At 43.9% G+C, this 23,545-nt stretch overlaps 1 protein-coding gene across 3 annotated transcripts in view; it reads left to right on the forward strand.

Moving 5' to 3' along the window:
* Positions 1-10,247, forward strand: part of LOC145344486 (tetraspanin-33) — a 58,096-nt gene extending 47,849 nt beyond the window's left edge. For all 3 annotated transcript variants that reach the window (XM_080191661.1, XM_080191662.1, XM_080191663.1), the window contains one exon: positions 9,220-10,247. In XM_080191661.1, the coding sequence (XP_080047787.1) occupies positions 9,220-9,306 (87 nt within the window). In that variant the 3' untranslated portion in view covers positions 9,307-10,247. The remainder of the gene's footprint in view (positions 1-9,219) is intronic.
* Positions 10,248-23,545: the final 13,298 nt, after the last annotated feature.

Below are 23,545 nucleotides of genomic sequence, written 5' to 3' on the forward strand. Positions count from 1 at the left end.
ACCAGCAAAGGCAGTTGGGTGTTCCTCTTTCCTCTGTCTACATTTATTTAACCCATCTACAGGATCCCCTTTATTAAATCCTACACCTGTCAATATCGCTTCCTTAATTTCATTTAAAGTTCCTTCCCTGACATTTTTGGCAGGGCAGACCATATAGACTTGCTTAAGCATGTGGCTATCAGCTTCACCCCTTCCCTTTCATCTCGCCCATGCATTATCTTCTGCTACCTAACATTCTCAAAGAAACTGTGTGGATCAGCCAATGGCTCAAAAGTTATGATTTTATTTGAGATTTTGGCCAATTGTGCCACCGTAAACGGGGTCGTGTATGTAGCAGCTGTGCTCTGAGTCTCTCCTACCCGACATTCAGCCGTCACTGGGTGCATCAGCACTGAAGGTGAATCTGGGGGTGCCGTGGGTATGACTTGCCCTGGGAAAGGTGGTGGTGGACCCCAATCCTTGGTTTGTGTAACGTAAAGTCTAGCATTCTCCTCTAACTCTCCCCAACCTGCATTCTCTATCTCCTCTTCCTCTACTGTCCCGAAAGTACACATAAATCCGTTCTGAACCGATAATAGGGATTCCAGCCGTGAAATTTCTCGCTGGTATTTGGAGTGGTGAGCGGTTGCCTGTCTCTGTTCTTTACTGGCTTGATGGCTTTTATTGCCATCTGCAGATCAGTGCACTTAGCTCCCAATTGTGCTACTGCCCACTTGGTTTCACCTTTGGCCAAGACAGCACGCTGGGCATGTTGGTAGACTCTCTCATACTGGGGTTGAAAATTACCCAGATGTAATAAATTTGTCTGGTTGGTTTTCCTTAATTCGTCGACCTCTCTGTCCTTTTCAGCTTTTATTCTCTATCCCTCTCCTGCTGTTGTTCCTTTAGTTTCTTAATCTCCTCCTCCTTTTCCTCCTGTGCCCACTTCGACTCCTTCAGTTCCCTATGAAATGTGTTTAATTCTTTTTCTGTTCCTAGGAGCCGTCCTAAGCAGCTCATAATGGCAATTCTTTCTCACGTTTGTCTGCCCGTTTTCCCTGAACTTTCCTTAGATCATCCCAATACTTCTGTCCTAGGGATCCCAGTCCTGTCTCAGTATTGGCACAAGATTCTGCCCATAAGGGCCACCCTTTCTTCTTAATAAATTCCCTGATTTTTGTTTCCCATATGGGACACTTCTCTGTCTCTGTGCTGTTTCCAGCAATTCTATATTCAACGACAAGGGGTAGGGAGTTGATCGGACGGCTTTGGGCAATGTTCCGGTCCTAATCCCTCCGGATTTTAATGCAAACATATGGAGTTTATCCTATCCTCCTTGTTAGTAACAATGCATGCACAATAAACAATTTCCCGAAAGCAGTTATTTGTCCAATAGGGGGTTTACACCTGTTGGCTCTGAGTTTTAAATAATCGTGTAATATAGATTCTGCGGGATTCGATATCAGATCAACAAAGTTACTTCTTGTCGATGTCCTGGTGGAGTTGCCAATTGTTGTGCCTGCCGCACAGTCTGTTTTAACCGTTAAACGGTGGACAAATAACTGTGAGTCGACGTCTTGTTTGTGCAATCAATATTTATTTAAGACACACAATCAATAATCACCCACCCAACCAACAATAAGTTATCTTAAAGAAAATACTAGAGTTCAAGTCCAACACAAGACCTTGACTTAACTTTGCGTGACTGGCAAGTACCCAAGCAGATATTGGCCTTTATCTTTGCACTAGTCTCAGTCATCCTCTGTGTAGTCTGGTCCTTTGATCTGGTTTAGTACTCTGACTCTGGTCTTCCTTCTCTCTTGAGTGTGGTGGCTCTCCTTGTGGTCATTGCTGGCAATGGTCATCATTGTTGTAGCTTGTTCATGGGGTCGGAGACAGAGAGAGAGATTCTTGGTTGTCCAGCACCCTTTATACCCCGTTGAGTTTCGCGCTCCTTTTGGCCATTGCCAATCAATCCGTTAGGACTTGATCACCCTGATCGATAAAGTCCAATTAGGTGCTGCCATACCAATCTCTGGGTGTGTTCCCAACAGCCATGTCTGCAGGTGCTGGGGGCACATAGTGTTCACACCTCCCTCCCAAATAAGGAATTACGGCACCTTTATGTCTGATAAACAACCCAGTTTGACCAGAAAGTCTCTGTTGTCCTGGAGATGACCCATATCCTGTTTATTCACTCATCTGAGTTGCAGCCTATCTATCTCTGTCTTTTACACTACAGCCTTTTAGTTTAGTTCTTGCCCAATTGTGCCAGAGTGCTTTACACGTCACCATTTTAGAGGCCCATTTGGCCACCGTGTAGATGTGACACATTGCTGGCATGTCGGTAGAGTGAGTCAGTGCTGGCATAATGTCTTGGGGAGCAAATCAAGCGGCCTGTTTATCCTGGAAGACGTCAAGTTTCTTGAGTGTTGTTGCAGCTGCACCCCCATCCAGGCAAGTGGAGAGCATTCCATCATACTCCTGACATGAACAACCTTGCAGATGGTGGACAGGTTTTGGGGAGCCCAGAGGATTTCTAGCTTCTGACCTGTTCCAAATTCATCTTGTTGGTCCAGTTAAATTCCTGATCAAGGTAAGCCCAGAACAGGGCGACACAGTGGCAGAGTGGTTAGCATTGCTGCCTCACAGCGCTATGGACCTGGGTTTAATTCCAGCCTTGGGTGACTGTGTGGAGTATGTACATCCTCCCTGTGTCAGTGTGGGTTTCGTCTGGTGCCTTGGTTTCCTCCACAACCCAAAGCTGTATATGTTAGATTGATTGGCGATGCTAAATTTCCCCTTAGTGTCCCAAGATGTGGAGGTTACGTGGATTAGCCATGGTAAATTTGTGGGGTTACCAGAATAGGCTTAGGTAAGGTACTCTGTCAGAGAGTCAGTGCAGGTCGAATGGCCTCTTCTGCACTGTAGGGATTCTGTGATCATATTGGGCAATCCAGCAAAGGTAATGTGATTGAATTTCAAGGGTAGAGGGTTGGATTCTTTCTTCTTGGAGATAATCATTGTCTGACACTTGTGTGGTGCAAATTTTACATGCCACTTGTCAGCCAAGTTTGAATGTTATCTAGGTTTTGCTGCACATGGACACACACTGCCTCAGTATCTGAGGAGTCACAAATATTACTGAATACTGTACAATTATTTTAAATTTTAAAAAAATCATTTATGGGATGTGGGTATCATTTACTAGGCCCAAGAAAAAAAGCTGTTTCAGTACTGTATGAATGTGGTTATCACGTATATCTCACACGCGAGAAGTCCCCTGTTCGAAATCGGGCAAAAGCAGTACTGGGTCCTTCTCGTTAAGTGTAAGCGGAGTCGCCCAACATTATGTGAATCTCAATGTTACATCAACTCAAATGCACAAAAAGTTGCTCCTAATTACCTTTGAGAAGGTGGTGGTGAGCTGCCTTATTGAAGCTGCAGTGTCCGAGGTGTAGATACATCCACAGTGCTGTTAGGGAGGGAGTTCCAGCATTTTGACCCAGCGACAGTAATGGAATGGTGATATATTTCCAAGTCAGGATGGTGAGTGACTTGAAGAGGAACCTCCAGGTGAAGGTGTTCCCAGGTTTCTATTGCTCTTGTCCTTCCAGATGGTAGTGGTCTTGGAATTGGAAGGTACTGCTGAAGAAACCCTGGTGAGTTCCTGCAGTGCTGGAGGGAGTGAATGTTTGTGGAAGGGGTAGAAATCAAACAGGCCACTTTGTCCTGAATGGTGTCAAGATTCTTGAATGTTGTTGGAGCTTATTACCAAACATCCTAATATTTCACCTCTGTTGGAAAGAAGGTCGTTAAACAGCTTCAGATGGTTGGGCCTAGGACGCTACCCTGAGGGACTCCTGCAGTGATGTCCTGGAACTGATGATTGGCCTCCAACAACAACAACCATCTTCCATTTTGACTATCCACAGTACAGCACAGGAACAGACCCTTTGGTCCTCAAAGTCTGCGCTGATCGTGATGCCTGCCTAACCTAAAACCATATGCACTTAAGAAGTCCATATCCTTCCATTCCCATCCTATTCATGTATTTGTCTAGTTGCCCCTTAAATGTCATTATCATAGCTGCTCATGCTACCTCTCCAGGCAGGGCTTTCCAGATATTCACCACACTGTACTTTTTTTTATTATTCATTTGTGGAACGTGGGCGTCGCTGACTGGCCAGCATTTATTACCCATTCCCAGTTGCTCTTGAGAAGGTGGTGGTGAGCTGCCTTTTTGAATTGCTGCAGTCCCTATTCTGTTGGTTGACCCACAATGCCGTTAGGGAGGGAATTCCAGGATTTTGACCCAGCGACTGTGAAGGAACACCGATATGTTTCCAAGTCAGGATGGCGAGTGGCTTGGAGGGAAACTTGCAGGTAATGATGTTCCTATTTATCTGCTGCCCTTTTGTTTCTAGATGGAAGTGGTCATGTGTTTGAAAGGTGCCGTCTAAGGATCTTTGGTGAATTGCTGCAGTGCATCTTGTTGATAGTACATACTGCTGCTACTGAACATACGGGGATTGAATGTTTGTATATGTGGTGCCAACACAGTAAGAAGTCTCACAACACAAGGTTTAAGTCCAACCTTGGACTTAAACCTAGTGTTGTGAGACTTCTTACTGTGTTTACCCCAGTCTGACACTGGCATCTCTACATCATGTGGTGCCAATCCAGCAGGCTACTTTGTCCTGGATGATGTCAAGCTTCTTGAGTGTTGTTGGAGCTGCACCCATCCAGGCAAGTGGGGAGTATTCCATCACAGTCCTGCCTTGTGTATTGTAAATGGTGGATAGACTTTGGGGAGTCGGAAGGTGAGTTACTCGCCACAGTATTCCTAGCCTCTGACCTGCTATTGTAGCCACCGTGTTTATCTGGTGAGTCCAGTTGAGTTTCTGGTCAGCAGTAACCCTAAGGATGTTGACAGTGGGGGATTCAGTGATGGTTACACCATTGAATGTCAAGTGGCAGTGGTTATAGTGTCTGTTATTGGTGATGGTCATTGCTTGGCAGTTGTGTGGTGCGAATGTTACTTGTCAGCCCAAACCTGGATATTGTCCAAATCTTGTTGCATTTGAACACGGCCTGCTTCAGTATCTGAGGATTTGCGAGTGGTGCTGAACATTGTGCAATCATCAGTGAACATCCCCACTTCTAACCTTATGACAGAGGGAAGGTCATTGATGAAGCAGCTGAAGATTGTTGGCCTAGGACACTACCCTGAGGGACTCTTGCAGAGATGTCCTGAGGTGAGATAACTGGCCCTCCACAACCACAACCATCTTCCTATGTACCAGGTATGACTCCAAGAGTTTGCCCCCGATTCCAGTTTTGCTTGTGCTCCTTGATGCCACATTTGGTCAAATGCGGCTTTGATGTCAAGGCTGTCACTCTCACCTCACCTCAGGAACTCAGCTCTTTTGCGCATGTTTGAGGTCAGGAGCTGAGTAACCCTAGTGAAACCCAAATTGGGCATCACTGAGCAGGTTATTGCTGAACAGGTGCTGCTTAACAGCACTGTTTTGTCCCGTTCCATCACTTTACTGATGATCGAGAGTAGACTGATTGGGCAGTAATTGGCCAGGTTGGATTCGTCCTGTGTAAAAAAAAACTTGCCTTACACATCTCCCTTAAACTTTTCCCCATGCACCCTTAAACCTATATCCCCTAGTACTTGACTCTTCTACCCTAGGAAAGAGGATCTGACTATCCACTCTGCCCATGCCACTCATAATCTTGTAAATCTCTATCAGCCCTCAACCTCCATCATTCCAGGGTTTTCCCCCTGATTCCCATTGACTCCTGTTTTCTTTGGACTCCTCAATGCTGAACTTAGTCAGATGTTGCCTGGATGTCAAGGGTAATCATTGTTATCTCACCTCTGGAGTTCAGCTCATTTGTCCACATTTGAAGCAAGGCTGTAATGAGGTCAGGAACTGCATGGCCCTGATGGAACCCAAACTGGATGTCAGGGACCTGGATTCAATTTTGGTCTTGGGTGACTGTGTGGAGTTTGCATGTTTTCCACGTGTCTGCGTAGGTTTATTCAGGGTGCTCCAGTTTTTTCCCACATTCCAAAGATGTTAGGTTGATTGGTCATCCTTTAAATTGGCCCTTAGTGTCCCAAGATGTGTGGGTTAATCAGGTAAATATGTGGGGTTACAGGGATAAGATACTCTGCTGGAGAGTCGGTGCAGGCTTGCTGGGTCGAATGGCCTCCTTCTGCACTGCAGAGATTCTATGATCGGCGACAGTTAGATTGGTGAGGATGAGGTTAAGCAGATGTTTTGCCACTTGTTGATTCCCTCTCCACTTATTGCAGGACTCTACCAGCTCCATCAGTCTTGTTGCCAGTCTTGATGATGGAGACTGAAGTTAAGGATCCATACATTCTGGCCGTGGGGGATGCCAGACAACTGGAGAACAGCTAATGCAGTTTTGCTATTTAAGAAGGGTTATAGAGATAAGCCGTGGCACTATAGACCAGTGAGTCTCACGTCAATGGTAGGGAAACTATTAGAGACACCGCTGAAGGAGAGAATCTATCTCCATTTGGAGAGGTAAGATTTAATCAGGGTTAGTCAGCATGGCTTTGTCAGAGAGAGGTCATGCCTAACAAATTTGATTGAATTTTGTGGAGGTGACCAGATGTGTAGATGTGGGTAATGCAGTCGATGTAGTTTACGTGGATTTCAGCAAAGCCTTTGACAAGGTCCCACATGGGAGACTTGTAAAGAAGGTAAATACATACGGGATACAAGGTAATTTGATAAAGTGGACTCAATATTGGCTCAGTTGTAAGAGACAGACTGAGGGGCGACTTGCTCCAGGTGTACAAGATTATGAGGGATATGGACAGAGTGGGTAAGGAGTAATTGTTCCCCTTGTTTGAAGGGTCAGTCACGAGGGGACATAGGTTCAAGTGGTTTAAATTTTTGGTCTGAATGTGACTCCATACCTACAACAATAGTCACTGACGCATAACTGCCCTGTGAAATAGCCCACCAAATCGTTTAGTTGTATCTCGATGGAAACATTGAAAACAAATAAAACCGGATACCTTTAACAGAGCTGGAGTTGTTTTTCAATTCAGCAGAAACAGACCCAAGTGTACATGATTTAGTTTGAATATGATTAACAGTAAAATCCAATCACAATAGTTACTTGTGAACTCGCTGGTGTCTCAGCAGATTGGCTGAGGTGGCAAATCTCTTTCCACAATGGCCGCAGGTGATGACTCCTCCCTTGCGTGAATTTGCTGGTGCCTTGCTAGGAGGTTTTGGAGGGATGTGAGGAAAAACCTTTTTACTCAGTGGGTGGTGACGGTCTGGAATGCGCTGCCTGAGAGGGTGGTAGAGTTGGGTTGCCTCACATCCTTTAAAAAGTGTCTGGATGAGCATTTGGCACATCATGACATTCAAGGCTATGTGCCAAGTGCTGGCAGATGGGATTAGGTGGGAGTTCAGGCATTTCTACTTTGTCGGTGCAGGTTCAGTGGGCCGAAGGGCCTTTTCTTTACTAAATGATTCTACAATTCTGTACCCTTGGCACCCTCAGTGCTTCTTACAAGTGATGTTCAATAAAGAGTACTGATTCAGCAACTGAGACAGGGTGATGAGACAGGGTAACTGAGACAGGGTAAACAGCAGGAGATTTCTATGCCAATGTCTGACTTGGAGCCATGAGACATCACAGAGTTTGTATTAAATGTTGAGAACATCCAAAGCACCTGTTGCCCACCTGTACACCACTGTGCCACCATGTGTGTATTTGCTGCCAGTGAAATGGAACATGCCTAGAGATGATGATGGAGGTGTTCAGGACATTATGTGTAAGGTGCGATTTGGTTAGCCTGACTATTCCAGGCTATTGCTTGACAAGTCTGTGGGACAATTCTGCCAATTTTGTTTCCCTACCACTGACCTGAGACTCACTGGTCTATAATTCCAGATGTTAGTAAGGGAACCTTTGCAGAGCTGGCAGGGCTGGATGGCATTATGGCTTCTGATGCCTAGGAGGTCCAGTTTTATTTGTCTTCAATATTTCCATAGAAGTACAACCAAATGACTTGGTGGGCTATTTCAGGGAGCACTATTGTTATCGATGTGAAGTCACGAAGTCAGTAAGAATGGCAGCTTTCCTTTCCTAAAATACATTAATAAACAGATGCATTTTTATGACAATTTAGTTATTAACTTACTGAGACTAGCTTTTAATTGCAGCCTTGTTAATTAACTCTATCAGGGAGTCTGTGCAGTCTCAATGGGCCGAATGGCCTCCTTCTATGGTTCAAACTGAATTTAAATTCTACTGGTTACATGCCTCGTGTCTAGGGGAGATTAGTTTGTTTCTCTGGATTTTTAGTTCAGTAACATTGCCATTACTTTACCGTTCCCATCTACTGTTTGTAGCATTGCTGCAGTCTTCAACTTCCAATTCAAAACAATACTACAAATTTAAACCAGCAAAGACAATTAAATTCTTTTAGTCCAAGTGAGAGTTTGGTGAGATTAATATGCTGTATGACATGAATTCTCCATTGAGTGGGTTACCAGCTCTCGCAATGTGCAATGAGTCCAGTTCATTGTATAACAGTCAGCCCCAGCAAACTGCACATCTGGTGGATAATAACTTTCCCAATAGCTTTTTGAAGTGGGGCTGAGAATCATATGGTCCATGCTGAGTTAGCTGATTAAACTAGCACCATAATTGACCTAAGTATCTTTTGGTGGGAGGTTGATACGGTTTAAACCTAGCTAAGCGAGTGTGAGTTTGCAATACAAGAGCAAGGTTTGGCATGAGTTCTTCACCTGGTTTGGGACGGGGCCAGGACCGAAGTGGGGGATGGGTGGGGTTGGGAGGTTGGGAGGTTGGGATGGGGTGGGAATTGGCAGATAAGACAGTAGTGGGGTGAGGATTGGTGGATGGAGTGGGGGGATGGGTGGGTCAGTGGGATGGGCAGGATGATGGTGGGCAGAGTGGGACTGGGTAGGGTGCATATATTGTAGGCATGTGAGACATGGCTGGATAGACCAGAGGGTCTTTTCTTGCCATCATTATCCATGTGTTTGTGCACTGAGCTGTGTTACTGAGACCTGGTTAAATAGACTGTCTACGCTCAGAAAAAACATCCATCTGTACTCTAAAAAGAGTCAACTTCTACAGAAGAGAGGGGGAATGTAGCAATTTTGGTTTGCTTCCTCATAATCTTGGCTTTTTTCTCATTTTCAGATTGCCATCATCTCACTGACAGTTGTGTTACTGAATCAAATCCATTGCATCAAGAAGAAAATTGTTCAGAAGAGAACAGCATCCTAGCCTCCATTGCCAGAGACAACCCATCCTTCTCAATTCATCATTAGCAATGTCTAGGAAAGCAGCAACATCTGTTCCCTATGAAGATCCACTCGAAGATCTACTGCATTCTTTCTGACTGCACTGAACCTTCACCGTTCTTCACTGAACAGGAGGGAGTCTAATTGGAATCCAAGTCCAATCTTTCCCATACTGCCAACAGCAGCAATCATAGGGAAGTCTTTCTTTAGACTGCCTCTAGCTGGAGTATAGTTCCATGAATGATGCTGCCTTCCAGTAACTCTCTCAAATGGCCTCACTGTACTGACTTACTGCAGCAATGTTCAGTAGTCTGTTTTACTATTGACAGTGAGAGTCAGCACAGCTCTGCCCACTTCTACACTTGCTGAGCTATTTCGCTTCTAGATCAGCCAAATATTGTTGTCAAACTGGAGTCACATTTGGACCAATGTTCCTATCCCAATAAATCCACAGAAGTAGGAACAAGAGCAGTAATCATGATTTACATTTCCTCTCACTAGCTTAGGGCACCAAGTGAGCTATAGTCCTACCCGCCTGACCCAATTATATTTAGCAGATCAATTTTGGAGCATTTGATCTGTTTGGCCCAATATGATCCATTGAAAGAGATTCTCAATTCATTTTAAGCTACACAGGCACACATCATTTTCATTACTTCATTCAAATATTAAAATATTGGGCTCAAAATTCATGTGCAATGATTCACAACCTCCGCTTACTGATTTGAATGAAATAAATTTGCTCATTTGCATTATTGTAGTGTATGGCCAGGCAACTCCTTCCTCCTTCTTCTTTGCACTGCTGTTTCCTTTTGAGCTCTGCAGGTAGGCCTGATAACATTGTGTAGAAACCACATAGTGCAGCCAGCCTGCTGCTCTTCAAGGCAGGCTGTCCCTCTCAAAGGAGCTGCACTTGTGCACTGACTGCTGGGATATTTCACACATGGTGGTGGTGGGGGGGTGGGGGGCAGTGTGAGGTTAGCCAGAGTCAGGATATCTTCAAAGAACACGCTCCAACAAACATGGAAAAATGTTGCTCTGCATCTGAATGCTCCAAGTGTCTCCCCAGGCCATCGTAGCAGTGTCAAAAATCATCTCACATGATAGATCAGTGTCAGCAATGGATCTTCACATCATATGGCACTGCACTGCAAGTTCTCAGGTTGCCCCAGGTAACAGACCCATAAGCCTCACCCAGCCACTCTCACTGGCATTCAGGTCACAGACCTAACATCTGGATACACCCTCACCCACATCAGTGATATCTGGATATATCCTCATGGTGAACTTTTTAAAATATTTTTTGAACATTCTCAAAAATAATTACAGATTCCACAGACATTTCAAATGAATTACAATTTTTTTCTTACTGTACAGCTTCTGGACCAAAGGTTGTAACATTGAATGGATGGGAAAAGCACTATATAAATATAAATGTTTCTTTCTAATTGTTATAATATGGAATGCATTATCTGATGGAAGCAACTTCAATTGTAACTTTCAAAAGAGAATTGAGTAATTACTTGAAGGGAAAGATATTGCAGCCTAGTTTCTGTGTGCCATGTGAATCTATTACTGACTGCAAAAATATTCACATGACCATCTAGCACAATCCTTTGGGATGTGCTGCATTTTTTCCTTGTCCAGCACTGGAGGCTTTATGATGAAGCAGTGTTAATCTTTGCAAGTAATGCTTTGTTTGGCGATTTGAAACACATTTCTGAGATCTAAAAAATGTAGTTTAAGGGTCTTCTCTTTTTGATTTGTAAATTATGTTTGTTCCGAAAATGCCTTTTAAAAAAGCAAGACTTAAAAACCTGGGAACCTCCATTTGCAATGACTGAGACCATACCCCTCAATCTACTTCAGGTCAGCAGTGAGCTAGAAGGAGCACAGTTATCAACAGAGAAGCAGGTAACTGAAGCTTATGGCCAGCTATCACTACATTACCAGTTAAGATGCCACCCACACACATTAGCCAGCCTTACCATTTCCGTTGAACAATATAGCACAGATGCCAAGTATAACTGGGTTATGAGGAAAGATTGGGTAAACTGGGGCTCTTTTCCTTAGAAAGATGGAGATTAAGGGGGGATCTGATAGAAGTGTATAAAATAATGAAGGGTATAGATAAAGTAAACAGTGGCAGGCTTTTTCCTAGATTGGAGACAAATATCACGAGGGGCCATGAGCTTAGGGTGAGGGGGGAGAAGTATAATTTGGATGCTAGAGGGAGGTTCTTCACACAGAGGGTCGTGGGGGTATGGAATGCACTGCCAAGTAAGGTGGTGGAGGCAGGCACACTGGACTTGTTTAAGGTTTACATAGATAGACACATGAGCAAAAGAGGGATGCAGGGTTATAGGACACTGTTTTAAATAAAGATCAGAGCCTTGGGACCTTCCTGGAAATCTAATGTTACATGTATTGATGTTTTTTCTCTTTCACTCTGCAGGTGCGTCGGTCCACCTTGTTGTCTAACAAGGGGCATACACACGGTGGGTCGTGCGTGGGCTGCTCTTGGATGTTTCGAGAGTAGCCTAGTACTTCGCGTCATTTGTGTATGCATAAAACTGGACCAGCAGATGGGCACCACGACAGCTCAGTGACTATCACTGCTAGCTGTGCAGATACATGGATTTGGGCCGGTGTCTGTGGGAGTTTGCGCATTCTCCCTGTGGTTGTGTGGGTTTCCTCCAAGTGCTCCGGTTTCCTCCCACACCCCAAAAATGTGCTCTTAGGCTGATTGGTGTAACAAATTGTCCTTAAATTATTCTCCCCTTAATCTGGTTTCCAATGGGGGTACCATAAGCATAGACATGGGTCAAGGGTGGAGGAGGAAAAACGCATTGTTAAGATGGCGGCGTGGACTCATTGGGCCGAAGGGCCTGTTTCCCATGCTGTTTTGTTCTTTGTTCTTTGACCACACTGACCAAGTTCCCGCAGTATAGTGCCTCATAGATGACTAGCATAGGTTGGCATTGCTAATCCTCCAGGGATCCCCTGGCATTCCCAGGAATTGAAAGTTAATTCCCCAGGATATCACTTTGAGCAACCAAGGAGATTATCCACAGAGAGGTGAAAAACAACTATGTTTTCTTAATTTTCTTCAAATGCTTCAGGAACACACACAAAACATACTGAAAGTGCTTATGTTACTGAACCAATATTCCAGAGACCTGAATTAATTGTCATGTAAAGGGTGAATAGTTCATGGCCGGAGGGATGACTACAACAATGATTACCACAACAACAGCAATGGCAATATTAGCTATAAGAGCAATTGTGACAATGAGAGTCAAGCACGCTGGGAACTTTGGTCAAGTTATAACTGAACAAAGATGCAAATTAGAAAGCTGCAGTGAATAGTGATCTGGCCAGTGAGCTGTGGCTTGACACTTCCCGTGTTGATCAAATAAGGACAGTTGTTTGGACAATACTAGACATGCCCTGCTGCCATTATTAGCATATATGGTGGGGCTATGTCACTTATGTGCAGTTTGGTATAAAAATTTGGGATTTGTTTATGAGTAACTCCATTGGCCATCATCGAACATTGTAATCAGTTTCCAATGATATCACTGGCTGAGTTCTCGTCCAGAGAACTTTCTGGAAGATTGGGAAGGTTTGGGGATGAAGAAATATATTTCAGTCATAACTCAAGAGCAATCATTACAAATGTGCCCGGGGGAACACCTTCAGAGAATTATAGAATCCATACAGTGCAGAAAGAGGCTATATGGCACATCGAGCCTGCACCAACCACAATTGCACCCAGGCCCTATCCCAGTAACCTCATGTATTTACCTCGCTAATCCCCCTGTCACTAAGAGGCAATTTTGCATAGCAATAAATCTAACCCTTGGATATTTCAATGGAGACAACCATGGGAAGGAATCTATATTGGGAATGGACCTGGCCATTTCATTCTCAACCAGGTAATAGTCATCTTCAGTTAAACTTAAAAAGTTAAAGTGTTGCAACTGTTGTGAGTTTGAATTTGGTACCAAAAGTGTTAAATAAATGAAAGTTTGTTTAAGTGAATTTGAGTCGACTCCTGTCCTTAGGTTTGTGAATATGGAACATTGAGAGAAAAGAACATCAGGCGTAGTCAATGAAGTATTGTCAGATTTCTTACAGTCCAGAAAAGATGTCAGTTTGCCTAGAGCTGTACAATTAGCCAGGGAGGCTGAACTTCTCAAAGAAGAGAGGCTATTCATCTGTGGTGAAAGGTGCCTTCCTGGGGGCAGGCAACCAACTTAGTCTAATTTGTGTACCATAGGGCTATCAGCGCACCTGCCAGAAATGAGAGCCAGTATGAAGAGGACACGGATGCACCATTGTTCCATATTCACTTTGTGACAGATCATCAGCATGAAGTTGCCCAGTCATTAATGCCAAGTACCACTTCTGCCACAAGAGGGGGCATTTTAAAATAGTGTGTAACAGCACCAGGAACATCCATTTTCAGTTTCAAATTTAAAGACAGACTATTCCAATCCATAAGTGTCCAAGAAAATTGACAGTATTGAAGAGCAGGCTGAATTCATCTTGGGTGATGTGACAGAACTGCAAGAGTCTTTCTGGTATATAACTATCACAGTTAATGGCTGAAAGATGAGTTTTATATTGGATACAGGAGCAGGAGTATCCATTCTTTCTGATGCCGCACTCACGGTTAAGGCCTGAATTTCTCCAATTGCTCCCATTCAACTTTACAACGCAGGACGTATTCCGCTTAAGGTGGAAGGAGAGATAACTGCTATATTTCACTATAATGCTTATATGTGTCTACATCAGGAAGGTGGCACTCATCTACATCAGGAAGGTGGCACAGTGGTTAGTACTGCTGTCTCATAGCACCAGGGACCCAGGTTCAATTTCAGCCTTGAGGACTGTCTGTGTGGAGTTTGCACATTCCCCCCATATTTGCATGCGTTTCATCTGTATACCCTGGTTTCTTCCCACAGCCTAAAGATTTATTGGTTAGGTAGATTGGCCATGGGAAATTGCCTGTTAGTTTCCCCAAGGTGTGTTGATAGGTGGGTTAGCAATGGTAAATACTTAGGGCTACAGAGATAGCATGGAGGGGAGGGCTTGGGTGGGATGCTGTTTCAGAGAGTTGGTGCTGACTCGATCTGTCGGGTGACCTCCTTCTGCCATGGAGGGAATCTATGGCTCTGTGGTACATTGTTCCTTGTTGAAGGGAGAAGCTTATATATCTTTAACATCTTTATTCACCACATGCAGACAAACTCAAGTTTACTGAGAACATTGTGAATCAGTCTTCACAACTCCACCCCTACCACCACAGGAGCCTCTCACTTTTCATTTCTTTTTGAGGGGAGACTAGATGAACTGGGTGCACCAAGGTTGGAGGTGGCCAGCTTCAAGATGACAGTAGATGAGCAAATCAGCATATTATTAAAGAAAGTGATTAAGATGCAAATCCATCTGTTTGTTCTGCTGAAGATGCCAATGAAGTTCAGCAACAACCTGATGCAGCAACTCTTTTGTACAATGAAGAACCAAGATCCAAAATTGTAGAAAAAATCCTGCTATTGGTGAATCTGAAGATCAAAAAAACTACAGAGATGCTTTCTCCGGATCTTGTGAAGACAACACCCATCTGCACGTAGAGGAAATTTTTTATCGCCTTCTTGAACAATTCGCTGATTTCCCCTCTACAGGGATATCTGGGCTGTGTCATCATCAACATCTGCGGGCAAAATGGTGATGCAGTAGTTAGCACTCTTGCCTCATTACATCAAGGACCTAGGTTCGATTCCCAGCTTGGATCGCTGTCTGTGTGGAGTTTGCACATGCTCCTGTGTCTGCGTGGGTTTCCTCCAGGTGCTCTTGTTTCCTCCCACACTCCAAAGATGTGCAGGTTAAGTTGATTGGCTATACTAAATTGATCCTTAGAGTAAGGGGGACTGGGGTTAAGGGGAGAGGGTCTGGGTGGGCTGCTCTTGAATGTTTGAGAGTAGCCGAGTGCTTCATGTCGTTAGTGTGTGCTTAAACTGGACCAGATGCTGGGCAAGACGACAGCTCAGTGACTATAACTGCTGTGCAGACACATGGATTTGGGCCGGTGTCTGTGGGAATTTGTGCATTCTCCCCGTGCTTGCGTGGGTTTTCTCCGGGTGCTCCGGTTTCCTCCCACACCCCAAAGATGTGCTATTAGGCTGATTGGAGGTAATAAATTGTCCCTAAATTAGTTTCCCTCAATGTGGAATGCCATAAACAATAGATAAGGGTCACGGGTGGAGGGGGGACTGGTAATGTTAAAATGGTGGCGCGGGCGCGTTGGGCCAAAGGGCCTGTTTCCCGGGCTGTTTTTGTTCTTTGTTCTTTACATTGTCTTCAAAAAAGTAAAGCAAGGTTCAGGATCTCCTCCTAGGAGAAGTCATCAATACTAGCAACACCTTTAGTTATCATCCATTTTACTCTTTCCTGAAAGAAGAAATGAAGATCTACATTGTTATCTTGCAGCTGGTCACCTTTAACCTTGGTGCCATTTCACCAAGTCTCCTGAAGACAAATGAAGGGCTGAGTGGCACTACCATCATGTTAAATGGATAGACTCAGAACACCACACCACAGCTCAATACTGGGCACTCATGAGGTGCTGAATCTGTTGGGACATTAACAGCAGAATCGTATGCAACTACAATTGGCAATCTCATGACGTAGCAGATCCCTTACTCTATTAGTATCACCAAGTCAGGTCAACAGGATCTTCTTTCCCCACTGATTCTGTCAAGCCTGTTCCTGTGGTTTTGCTCGATAATGGGGAGGGACGGTGGGAATCCAATTCATTTGTTCATGTGCATTACTACTTTGATGATGAGGACATTGGCTATTTTGCAACACCAGAAAGAATGTCTGTTCTGAATTTTAACCTGGGTTATCCACATTGCAATTGTCTGCTGAAATGACCACAACCGAGGACATTGGCTCGGTTCTGGAGAGGACCTGAGACAGTAACTTGATTTCAACCAAGCAGGGAGAAGTGTGCCAACAGAGGGACGCAGCTGCGGTAAGAGTATTTGTTTGATTTATCTGGAGATGTACCATAAGCAGGTCCCCTGATGCGTTGTTTAGTAGCAAAAATGCAAAAAAAAGAACAAAAAATTGTGCTCCATAGCTTGGAGCAATGCTTGCTACCTTACCCAGTAACCAAAGATCATCTGGCTTTTTGCTGTAAGTCCTTACCGCCCACTGGGGGGTTAGCATAAATTGGTCATGTATTGCAGGGTTGTTACAACGCAGTGGAAGATTATTCAATCCATTGTGTCTGCACCAGCTGTCCAAATGTGCATCATAACTTCAGTGCAATATTCCTGTACGTTGTTTCTATTCAAGTAGTCATCTAATGCTCTCTCAAATGTATCACTTGAACCTGGCTCCACCATACTTCCAGACAGTGCATTCCAGACCCCAATCACATGCTGTGAGAAAAATTAAAGGGAATAGTCTCAATGAACCTTGTAAACCTAACAGCAATTATACCAGGTCAGCAAGGATTGGAAACGCACACCTATTTCCATCCTGAATACTGTCTTTTGTTGACTGCTGGGCTCTTGAAGGTGTCAGCTTATCATTTCTTCCCCTCACAACAAGTAAAATGGTTTGATGATGCATGTTCCTTGGCAATCCCATGGCATCACATCTCAGTGTGCCTTCTCTCAGAATGCACAACCATTAACTTGCAGAAAATGAGAGTTGAGTTCTGAAAGTTTGTTAGTTGATGTTCCCAGCCAGTCGCTTTGGCCAAAATTACATTGTACCGCATGGTGATGTTGCCCAGTAGAACCAGATTGAGGTATGACTCACTGTGGCCTGGAGCACCCAAGATTACCACAGGTACTGTAACCTGTGACTCTCACTGCCATATGCTTATATTTAAGAGATCAAAAGAGAGTCATTGTTACTTGAGCAGTCATAGTTACTCCAGACAGCCATGGTTGCTCCTGCCATTTACCCATACTTCATTGAATGTCTTCTCTTTGATGGTCAGAGCAGTGGGCTGAAATCACATTGCATCGATACCAATCTACAGCCTTCACAATGCTTTGTTTAATGAAACAGTTGGATTCCCTAGTTCCTCACCGACATGGACCCTGGTTCAATGCGGCGTGCAGCTGGGTATACGAGAACCAGAATCAGGAATATCTAAAAATGAGGTGCCAACCTGCTGAACCTATCAAACAGGACAATGCCAAATAGGAGAAGCAACTTGTTACTGAGAGAACTAAGCAATCCCACAACTAGTGGATTAGATCAAAGCTCTGCAGTCCCTGCCACATCCAAAGTAAATGGTAATGGACAGTTAAACAACTAAGTGGAGAAGTTTCCATGAAAATGCACATCCTCAATGGTGGAGAACACAAAAGGGAAGGCTGAAGTATTTTAAACCATCTTCAACCAGATGTGTTGAGAAGATACTCCATGGCGACTTCCTCCTGTACTCTCACCATGACATTAATTAGTCTTCAACCAAATTCACACTAAAAAATATTGAGAAAGGATGGAGTGCATCAGGTTTAACAGAGGTTGTTATCTGCAGCAGCAGCAAGGCTGTACTGTGAGGATTCATACTCCAGAACTATCTGTGACAGTAGCTAACCTGTTCTGGTACAATTACAAGATCCAGCAATTTGGAAAATTACCAGGATTCCCTTGCCTGTAAAAAACAGGAGAAACTACTGTCACATCAGTATGAGGATGATACCAGAACCCAGAAGTTAAGCATATCAGCAAAGAATAAATGAGCTTCTCTAGAAAAGGAAAGACTGTGGGATGATCTGATTAAAGTTTACAAGATTCTGAAAGGGTTTGTAACGTTAAAAATAGAGAAGATATTTTCAGTTGTGGGCAAGGGGGTACAAAGATAACCATTAATAAATCCAATAAAGAATCTAGGAGAACTTATTTGCCCAGAGGACGGTTACAATGGAGCAGTTGAGTTGAATAGAACAGCATTCAAGGGGATAAATACATGAGGGAGAAAGGAATAAAAGGATATGGGGATGGATTGACAAACAGTCAACAATCATCTAATCGGGTGATGTGGATCCTTGCTTCTCAATGAGTGTGAAAGGGCAGTGTGCCATGAGGATGGGTTATCGCTGGGAGAATAGGTGTGGGACAGTTTGAGACAGCAGATCAAGTATTAAACCTCCAGCAATGCATTCACTCAGAAGTGGCAACCTCAGCTTGGAGCTCAGACTAAAATCCTATTTTAGGTCAGTGTCGTAGAGTCAAGACAGCACAGAAAGAGATCATATGGTCCATCAATCACAAGCTGGTTCTCTGTAGCATGATCCGAGACTCACTCCCCTGCTCGATTCCTATAGCTCTGCGAACTTATTTCCCTCATGTGCCTATCCAATTGCCTTTCCAAATTATTCATTGTCTCTGTGTCCACCACCCTCTTAGACAACAAAAGGTCATTATCATTCATAGTGTAAAGAAGATTCTTCCTCACATACCACCCCACCCCCATATCTTTTACCCAAATCCTTAAATTCATGTCCATCAGCCAATGGAAATAGCTTTGCTTTATGTATCTTATTTAAATCTCTCATGATCTTGTACAGCTCTGTCAAATCTTCCTTCAATCTCCTTTACTCCAAGGACAACAACTCCAACTTCTCTAACCTAACCTTGTGGCTAAAATCCCTCATGCCTGGAATCATTCTGGTTTATCTTCTGCGCACCTTTTCAACCTGTCTAGAGTTTGGCAACCAGAAGTGGACACAATATTCTAATGTAGCCTAACCAGAGCTTTTTACAGGTTCAGCATCACTTTTGTATTCAATACCTCCATTTAACAAATCCAAGATTCAATATGATTAGCTAACTAATCTCTTAATATCTCTGGGAAGATGGCAGCATAGTGGTATTGTCATTGAAGTAGTAATCCAGAGACTTGGAGTAATGTTCTGGAAACCCTGGTTTGAATCTCACCATAAGTAAAAGTCTGACAACACCAGGTTTAAGTCCATCCAATTTATTTATCAAATAAATTGGTTGGACTTAAACCTGATGTTGTCAGACTTCTTACTGTGTTTACCTCAGTCCAACGCCAGCATCTCCACAGCATGAATCTCACCATGGCATGGTAAAATTTGAATTCAATAATAATCTGGAATTAAAAGCGGCGGCATGGTAGCACAGTGGTTAGCACTGCTAACTCACAGCGCCAGGGACCTGGATTCGATTCCCGGCTTGGGCCATTGTCTGTGTGGAGTTTGCATATTTGCATATTCTCCCTGTATCTGCGTGGGTTTCCTCCGGGTGCTCTGGTTTCCTCCCACAGCCCAAAGATATGCAGTTAGGTGGATTGGCCATCCTAAATTGACCTTTATTGTCAGGGAGACTAGCTAGGGTAAATGCATGGGGTTAGGGCCTGGGTGGAATTGTGATCGGTGCAGACTCAATGGGCCAAATAGCCTCCTTCCACACTGAAGGATTCCATGGTTCGATGAAAAGTCTAATGATAACCGTGAACTGATTATTGATTGAAATAAAAACCCATCTGGTTCACTGATGTGCTTTAAGGAAGGAAATCAGTGGTACTTCCCTGGTCTGGCCTACATGTGATTCGCAGCAAAATGGTTGACTTCTAAATACCTTCTGAAACGTTAGAATGTAACCAATGTTAATATTGGATCTGTTGTAGTGTGACGAATGATAACAAGCTGTAAGGGTCAGCTGACCCAATAAACTAGGTAACCAATGACAAAATGATGTGATGATCAGCTGACCAGCTTACTCAGTATAAATATGAACTGGATGGGAATTGTTGGGGGGCTTGGAGTGGTCCAGGGTGAGGTTGCAAGTGTTGGAATAATAAAGCTTTTTCTTTGATTTATCTGCTGGAGTAAGTTTTGTTTCATTTTATTGCCTATAACTGAAGATTGCTGGATCAACATGAAATGACCTGACAAGCCACTCAGGGCAAGGACAATTAGGAATGGGCAATGCCCCCATCCCATAAATGAATAAAAGCAAAAACATTTCCTGCTACCTTCAAAGATCTATGTACATGAACCCACAATCCTCCTGTCCCTGTGCACTTCTTAGAACTGTGGAAACATCATGCTTGACAAACCACATAAAATTCTTTGAAGAGGTGACAGTGGATGGAGCAAAGTCAATGGAAGTCATTTATATGGACTTCCAGAAGGTTTCTGATAAAGTCCCACACAAAAGATTGTTAACTCAGGTGGAAGCCCATGAAATTGCTGACACGGATAGGAAATTAGTTACGCAACAGGAAACAGCTGTAGTAATGGGTAAGTTCTCAAATTGGGAAGATGTGAATAATGCTGTCCCTCAGGGGTCTGTCTTGGAGCCTTAATTACTTACAATATTCATTAATTACTTACATAATGGCATAAAAAGTCAAATATCCAAATTTGTAGACAACACAAACTGGACAGTATTGTAGATAGTGTTGAACAAAGAACAAAGAACAGAAGCAGCCCTTCCTGGGCTGTTCCAGGCCCTTCCAGGCCCTTCGGCCCAATGAGCCTGCTCCGCCATTTTAATATTACCATCCCCCCCCTCCACCCATGACCCTTATCTATTGTTTTTATGGCAATCCACATTGAGGGAAACTAATTTAGGGACAATTTATTACTTCCAATCAGCCTAATAGCACATCTTTGGGGTGTGGGAGGAAACCGGAGCACCCGGAGAAAACCCATGCAAGCACGGGGAGAATGCGCAAACTCCCACAGACACTGGCCCCAAATCCATGTGTCTGCACAGCAATCAGTGATAGTCACTGAGCTGTCGTGTTGCCCAGTATCTGGTCCAGTTTAAGCACACACTAACGACATGAAGCACTAGGCCAATCTTGAACATTCAAGGGCAGCCCAAGTACGACCCATCGCGTGTATGCCCCTTGTTGGACAACAAGGCGGACCGACTTAAAACCTGTGAATTAAGAGAGAAAAACATTAGTGTCATACCACATCCTTTTACATTACCAGGGACATCCCAATGCTAATGAACCTTATTTAAAACAATCTCCTATATCCTCCCATCTCCAACCCACTCATGTGCCTGTCTAAGTTACTCTTAAACAACTCCAGCGTGCCTGCCTCCACCACCTTACTTGGCAGAGAATTCCATACCCCCACTACCCTCTGTGTGAAAAACCTCCCCCTAATATCCATGTTATATCTCTCCCCCCTCACCCTGAGCCCGTGGCCCCTCATACTATGTGTCTCTAACATAGGAAATAGCTTACCTCTGTTTACTCTATCTATACCCTTCATAATCTTATATACCTCTATTAGATCCCTCCTCAGTCGCTGTCTTTCAAGGGAAAACAGCCCCAATTTGCTCAATATTTGAGGACAGCATAAAACGACAACAGAATATTGATCGATTGGATGAATGTGGCAAATGGATTTTAACATAAAAAAGTGTATGGTTATCCATTTCAGATCAAGAAAGGATAGATCAGGGCATTTTTTAGAAGGCACCAATCCAGTGAATGTCCAATAAGATTTGAGATTCAGGTTCATCGCTCCTTAAAATGCCATGAAAATAATCAAGGAGACCAATAGAATGCTGGCCTTCATTTCTAAAGGGCTGGAGTATTGGGATACAGATGTTATACTGAAGTTGTACAGAATCCTAGTTAAACCCCACTTAGAGTACTGTGAGCAGGTATGTGCACCGCACCTTAGGAAAGATGTTTTGGCCCTGGAGGGAGCTCAACACAGGCTTACAGGAATGATAACTAGACTTGAAGGCTTAGGTTATGAGGAGAGATTGGACAAATTAGGCCATTATTCTCTCAAATTCAGAAGGTTGAGAGGTGATCTGATAGAAATCTACAAAATATTTACAAGGAAGGACAAGGTGGATAAGGATAAACTGTTTCCACAGCTCTAGAACCAGGGAATTTCATCTAAAAATTAGGGCCAAGTCATTCAGAAGAGATGTTAGAAAACATTTCTACACACAGAGTGGTGAAGGTTTGGACTGTCTTTGTGAACCAGCTGTGGATGCTGGGTCAATTGTTAGATTTAGGTCTGAGATAGACACATATTTATTAACAGGGGCTATCAAGGAATATGGGCCGAGGCCAGGTATATGGAGTTAGGCCACAGATCAGCCATGCTTATAGAATCCCTAGAGTGTGGAAGGAGGCCATTCAGCCCATTGGGTGAGCACGGACTCTCTGATAGAGCATCTTACCCAGGTCCTATCCCAGTAACCCCATGCATTTACCCCACTAATCCCCTAGTCTATGCTAAGGGACAAGTTAGCATGGCCAATCCACCAAATCCTGGGACTGTGCGAGGAATAATGTGGAGATGTTGGCGTTGGACTGGGCTAAACATAGTAAGAAGCCTTACAACATCAGATTAAAGTCCAACAGGTTTATTTGATAGTAAATGCCACAAGCTTTAGGAACACACTGTTCCTTTATCAGGTGAGTGGAGAGTTCTGTTCAGAAACAGGGTGTATAACAGCACATACAGTTTACAGAATACTGATTAGAATGCAAGTCTTTACAGCTATTCTGCTATTCAAGTCTTAAAGGTGCAGACAATGTGAGTGGAGATAGCATTAAGCATAGGTTAAAGAGATGTGTATTGTCTCTAGACAAGACAGTAAGTGAGATGTTCCAAGTTCAGGCAAGTCATGGGGGTTACAGATAGTGTGACATGAACCCAAGATCCTAGTTGAGGCCGTGCTCATGTGTGGGGAACTTGGCTATCAGTCTCTGCTCAGCGACTCTGTGCTGTCGTGTGTCGTGAATCCACCTTGGAGAATGCTTACCCGAAGGTTAGAGGCCGAATGCCTGTGACCACCGAAGTGTTCGCCAACAGGAAGGGAACAGTCTTCCCTGGTGATTGTCGAGCGATGTTCATTCATCCGTTGTCGTAGTGTCTGCATGTTCTCCCCAGTGTACCATGCTTCGGGACATCCTTTCCTGCAGTGCATTAGGTAGACAACGTTGGCCGAGTTGCAAGAGTATGTGCCGTGTACCTGGTGGATGGTGTTCTCATGTGAGATGATGGTATCCATGTCAATGATCCGGCATGTCTTGCAGAGGTTGCTGTGGCAGGGTTGTGTGGTGTCGTGGTCACTGTTCTCCTGAAGGCTGGGTAGCTTGCTGCAGACAATGGTCTGTTTGATGTAGTGCGGTTGTTTGAAGGCAAGAAGTGGGGGTGTGGGGATGGCCC

The sequence above is a fragment of the Carcharhinus amblyrhynchos genome, chromosome 6 (assembly GCF_965287045.1).
Source record: "Carcharhinus amblyrhynchos chromosome 6, sCarAmb.v2.hapA, whole genome shotgun sequence".
In the NCBI taxonomy this organism is placed as follows: domain Eukaryota; kingdom Metazoa; phylum Chordata; class Chondrichthyes; order Carcharhiniformes; family Carcharhinidae; genus Carcharhinus; species Carcharhinus amblyrhynchos.